The sequence below is a fragment of the Podarcis vaucheri genome (assembly GCF_965113315.1).
Source record: "Podarcis vaucheri genome assembly, chromosome: 3".
Lineage (NCBI taxonomy): Eukaryota > Metazoa > Chordata > Lepidosauria > Squamata > Lacertidae > Podarcis > Podarcis vaucheri.
This window is the reverse complement of record NC_138761.1, coordinates 103,857,061-103,863,060: the sequence shown is the minus strand read 5'-3', so window position 1 is coordinate 103,863,060 and position 6,000 is coordinate 103,857,061. Positions and strand designations below refer to the sequence as shown.

Below are 6,000 nucleotides of genomic sequence, written 5' to 3'. Positions count from 1 at the left end.
CAGGGGCTCTCTACAAAATGTTTCCTATGCTCTGGGGAGACAGGAACGCTACGTCCATTTCTGATGGAAGTAACTGTTTGAAGGGTGATGTTGTAGAAATGCAGCGGGTTGCCCAAAACAATTTTTTTTTAGACTTACTTTGAAGATGGGAAACACTTGCCTCAGAATATTGATGATTTTTATACAATGAAATTTCCACAGCATTTTATTCGCTCTCTCCCAGCTGCCCCAGGAACATTACATTGATGTATTCAAAGGAGCTTTCCATTCTGAACACAAAACCTTTCTGGGAGATTCATCTTTCTTACTTTGGTTCCTGCTCTAATAAGCAATGTTTCCTTTGCAAGTCAACTCATGCCTCTAGAGTGGTTCCCAATTAGCTAATTACTGAGGACCCCTGATTTTTCCAAAAACCAAGCCACAGACTCTCTACTTTTGGAAATTTTGATAACTCTATGGTAGTTACCTGTGCAAAGCAATTGTTTGAAGAAGATGTGGGGTGGCCCCTAAAAAGCAAAGGGTTTGGGGTATACTGAAAAACAGACCATGAAAGTTGTGGAATTACCACAAATTGCCTATCGCTAGGCAGTAGGAAAAATTTGTCTCCATTGCTTCACAACAACTGAATAATAAGAAAAGCAATTGTGTCCCCAACTTGTAAGTATTCTGTATGTAGAAGGCTTTTTATATGAGAGTATTCAAACATGCTATTCCTTACTTGTAATCTGAGATGGTATACTTTTGGAAAACATTGCAGGATATGGTTCTGCTAACTGAGGGATCCTTCAGGGACAAAGATGAAGGCATGGTCAGGGCTTGATAAAGTATTCGTGAAGACCGAGTGGAAAACAGGAGAAATTTTGTAATGTTGGTAATAATAGCAGTAGTAGTAAGGTAAAGGTAAAGGGACCCCTGACCATTAGGTCCAGTCGTAGCCAACTCTGGGGTTGCGGCGCTCATCTCGCTTTACTGGCCGAGGGAGCCGGGGTACAGCTTCCGGGTCATGTGGTCAGCATGACTAAGCTGCTTTTGGCGAACCAGAGCAGCGCACGGAAACGCCCTTTACCTTCCCACTGGAGTGGTACCTATTTATCTACTTGCACTTTGACTTTCTTTCAAACTGCTAGGTTGGCAGGAGCAGGGACCGAACAACAGGAGCTCACCCTGTTGCGGGGATTCGAACCGCCAACCTTCTGATCGACAAGCCCTAGGCTCTGTGGTTTAACCCAGAGTGCCACCTGCGTCCCTTTTAATAGTAGTAATTTGTTATTAGTAATTAGTCCTCCTGTGTGCAAATTTCATCCTAGGCTTAAAGCAATTAATTAGTTAAAAACAGTACTTGTTTGGAGTGAGGTTGTGGCTTTCACTGTGCAATTAACAAAAAAAGTGAGTCCCTAGCAGGGGATGGTGCCGTGGACCCCCCGAGTGTGTTCTGCAGACTCTCAGGGGTCCCCAGATCCCTAAATGGGAACCACTGCTCTAGAGCACCCAAACTCTGTTAAAGCTCCACTTTCTGAACCAGAATAAAACAATGTATATCTTCACATTGTGGATGTGTGCAATTGTGATAATGATGAACACTATGCAGGCCAACACAGTTGATAAACACCTCCAAAAAGAAAACAGCCAAACTAAACCAAGTTGAGCCAATGTAGTGGCCATGAAAGAAATTCTGAATACCTTGGAACATCACAGCCGTGCCATGCAATATACATGTTTGTTAAAGGCTTAAAGCGCACTTTAAAACCAAGCAACGCCTTGTAACTATTGAGACTGACTTTTCACATGACAGAATGGGCCAGACACAGCAATCATTTGCAAAAGTTTGTTCCAGTTTCAATATTTACTTACGATCACACACATTCAAAATCAATAAAATAACCCTTCAAAGAAGTTTCTACTGGAATGTATGTTTAATTTAATCCTGGCATCAACTCTTTAAGTTTCCAGAATGTGAACAAACAGTATCTCTTCCATAAGCACAGATCATAACCCTTTCAATGAGAGAGGGAGAGATTTCACATTTAAACTGACAAGAGAAGCTGTCAGTTCATTTCCCAAAGAAATATTTATGTGAGCGGCAAGAAACATTTCTGTGAACTACATAATTACCCCAATTCAAAATAGAGACTTTCTATGAATGCAAAAACACCAAACCGTTCTTTGGTACTTGTTTCTTACCTCACTGCTTTTGCAATGCAGTTTGCAGTTTGAACTTATTACCAGCCAGCACATATAAAAGTGCAATATTCGAAACCATTTACAGAGTGAAACTCTTTCCGAACAACTGAGACCAAACCAGAAACACCAATTAGCAAAATGAATATGGTGAACACAACTATTATCGAGTAATGCTGGCACGGGAAAAAAATCATTTTCAAAGGAGCCTATTTTCATTGCACATTTACAACCCCCTTTCTAATTATGCCTTTGTGATACTCAAAGGAATTTAAGCAAATTAGAACCAGGGGTCTCAGGTAAAGTGACTTTTGAAGCTTTCACAGCCATTTTTTTTTAAAAAATGATGTGAAATACAAAAATACTAAGATTTATCCAGAGCAGAACAGGCAACTAAGTCAATTGCACTCCAAGTTGCCAATAGCATCCATGCCTTTAAAACTCATCTGGCTCTGCAACAGTGTGGGACTCGCTTCCTCATGGTGTAACTTCACGCTAGTGAGAAGCATGAGGGTCAATCCACCATAGGGGTGGGGCTAATTATGTGCATCTTTCGTACCCAATCACTTTGCTCCTGCCTCAGTTAGTGTTGCCAATCTGATGGCCCCTTGGTTCACACAAACCTCTGCAGCATGAGATCACACCATGAGGAAGCGACTCCCATATGTCTATGGCTACATGTGGAATGTGGCCTTGCCACAAATAAATGCTCCATCAAAATTAGGCGATTCAGTTCTAGTATTCCTGTCAGGCAAGGCAAAGGGACCATCACATTGTTTGCCTTTAGTTTTGTTCTCTTACAAAGGCCCTCTTCAGATGTCAAAAGAGCCATTCAGTGTGAAAGTCTGAAGGGTGTGCATGTTCTCTGTTTTTGCAGAATTACAACCCAACTGATGAAAACTTGTATCTCAACTGCTGTAGCAGCAGGACATCCAATAAAGATATATTCATTGACCCAATTTACATTAAAGGTTAGTGGTGACCTGTCTATATAGAGTAAGGTATTAAAACTCTGAAAGTTCAGAAACAATAGTAACAGGCAGTAGGTTGCCACACTGCTTTAAAAAAATTATAAGTCAATATCTACTTATGTTCTGAAATAGCAGCCAATGCCTCAAATTAATAGCAATTTTTAAATAAACAAATCATGGGGGAAGCTACATCAACTTGCCAAAGATATTAAGTTTAAAATAAAGCTTCGCGAAGGAGATGATTTGGGTCCCAGATAATCTGGAATCTGTGAACAGTTAAAATGTTTCTGTTCAACTTCCAAAGAATTGTTCTGCCTCATTAAATTTAAGCAGCTTGTTTTAGTTGTAGAGTTGAACGATACCCATAGGTTTGATAGGCAAACCATTAACAAAAAAAGCTTTACAGTAAAACTGGAAGGCAATTCCGCAGGTCTAGGACACAGAGATTGACAGCATATCCTTTCTCAGAGGTTACAAACCCAACACATTGTTCTTCCGTAGATTATTCCATTAACCAGCAAGTCTGCTCTAGTAACCAGAAGGCAGAATAATGAAGTAGATGAACATCTGAAATGAAGTATACACTTCCAGGAGAACACACAAGAACAAGGTGTTTCTTACTCATCATAGCTGAAGCTAAACACATTTAATATTTCAAAAATCTAAGACAAGCATTTTAGTTCATGTTGGGTCTTAAACAATTCCAAGGCCAACAGAAACTTCTTGTGAAAAAAACTCAGAAAGATAAAAATAGCCTCTAATCTTTTTCCATTTTGATAGTGGAATCTTGATTTTTTGTTTTTACAAAATAATAGATACGAAATAGAATCCCTTCCCTTAGTTGATACAGAATAATTAGCCCCATGACAACAGGAAATATTTTCCCAATATATCACCAAATAGCAACAAGAACCACTGGTTCTTACAAAACACATTGGTGAGTGGATTAAATACTAATAGAATATGCATCTCTCACTATTATTCTACAGTGCAAAACTGCATACTTCAAGTTCAAGTGCACGCCAACTGTGAAAAGCTTTGGAAATACCCCAAAATTACAGTGTTAAATGATCAGGCTGTGAAATATTAGGTTAAATTTAAGATCAGTAGATTAAAAAGGCACATAGTCTACATTTTGGCAAGAACACATTGATGTTCCTTGTTACCATAAAATATACTCCAAGCTGCACAGCAGCATCAATCATGGCAAGGCACATTCATTTGGTTCCATGTAGCTCAGGACCACTTCACACAAGTCAATGTTTTACCAACACTTGTTTCCCAGCTGGTGTATTCACAGCAGAACATTCACAAGTAACACTATATGGTTGCTCCTGATAAAAGCAATCATCTTCTTTGTGGACAAAACACCCCCTGCGAAGTGGTCCTGGGGTAACAGGAAACTGGAATGTGCACTGCTGTTTATGGCACACATATTATGACTTAAACTAACTGTGTAGCTGAAATGAACCAATATGCTCTTTGCGAATCTAGGTAGGTTAAAACCAAGACAGCCTCAATTATCAACTTACTAATTGAACATATTGTATATATAAAATCATTTATGCACCAACACAGGATGTTTTAAATCAAGAACACAAGCCTTTTCGAGAATAAAATTAAACATGTTGCAAACAAAAACTAAGCCATCTAGTTATATAATTAAATCATGCATATGTTAAAGTAATTTCCACATGAAGAGTTTTTACCTATATTTTTTCTTTAAAAATAGCTTTTCATGTTCTACCAATTGCTTTGTAAATTTGAGAAACTCAATTTAAAAAGGAAAAAAAATAGAAAACAAATGTGTTGGGAGATATTAGCTTTGGTTTTTAGTTTGTGACGCAGCTGTGATAATTTCCATAGTGAACTAAAGAACGTGGGTCAGGAATAAATATATAAACCTAAAGTAATATCAGTAAATACATTCAGAGGTCCACCAGCTGTTTATCTATAATCACATGTTCTATTAAATCATGTGCAGATAGATAGATATCCATCCATAGAGGGAAAATGCATTATAATTCTGGCTCTCTGCTGCTTTTTCTGAGGGGAAAAATCAGGAGCATAATTACATATACATGTTCTCCACACTGACCATGGCAGATTTAGGTCACAAGTCTCAATTCATCCAATGTTCCATTAATAAGGCTTTATTTACATTTTATAAATTCAGGAAAGAGTTTGATGTGATGTGCAAGACAGGAGAATAACGTCACTGGTTGTAGGTGCAGAACCTTACGCTTTAACGCTGACCCACAGACAGCCAATCAAAGTTCCATAGAGCCATGTTTTCATGTAGAGTTTCCGTCCAGATTCTGTCAGCAGCATACTAACAGTCAGCCCAGTTAAAAACAGCAAAGATGGCAAAGTTTTCTTGAGACTGAGTTTGGAACGGACACATTTCCCAGGGAACTTGTTCCTTCTTTTAGAATCTTTTGCATCATAAAATTCTATTAGCAACCTAGGAGCAAAGAAAGGATAAAAAAAGGTAACAGGCTTATCATAGTTTGGTGATGAACACAAATGTCACACACGTTATCATGTGCAAATAGTATTGGGCAGAGGCAGCTGTTGGACTGGCTAACTTCATTATGTGAATTGGACACTTTTTTCCTCCCAAGTGGGCAAAATAGACTCAAGTGAGGAGAACAGCCTGGCTTTGCCCAGGTAGGCTATGTAGCAAATGGTCATGTAAATCCAGCCTGGAATAGCAAGCAAAGATAATTCACTATTCATCAGTTTAGGTAAAGGTAAAGGGACCCCTGACCATTAGGTCCAGTCATGACCGACTCTGGGGTTGCGGTGATCATCTCGCTTTACTGGCCGAGGGAGCCGGCGTACAGCTTCC

The 6,000-nt window shown here is 39.0% G+C and overlaps 1 protein-coding gene across 2 annotated transcripts in view; it reads right to left on the bottom strand.

Annotated features, from left to right (window-relative positions):
- Window positions 1-1,894: 1,894 nt before the first annotated feature.
- The window catches only part of AGPAT5 (1-acylglycerol-3-phosphate O-acyltransferase 5), a 32,563-nt gene continuing 28,457 nt past the window's right edge, over window positions 1,895-6,000 (bottom strand). For both annotated transcript variants that reach the window (XM_082215613.1, XM_082215614.1), the window contains exon 9: window positions 1,895-5,613. In XM_082215613.1, coding sequence (XP_082071739.1) covers window positions 5,388-5,613 — 226 coding nt within the window. In that variant the 3' untranslated portion in view covers window positions 1,895-5,387. The remainder of the gene's footprint in view (window positions 5,614-6,000) is intronic.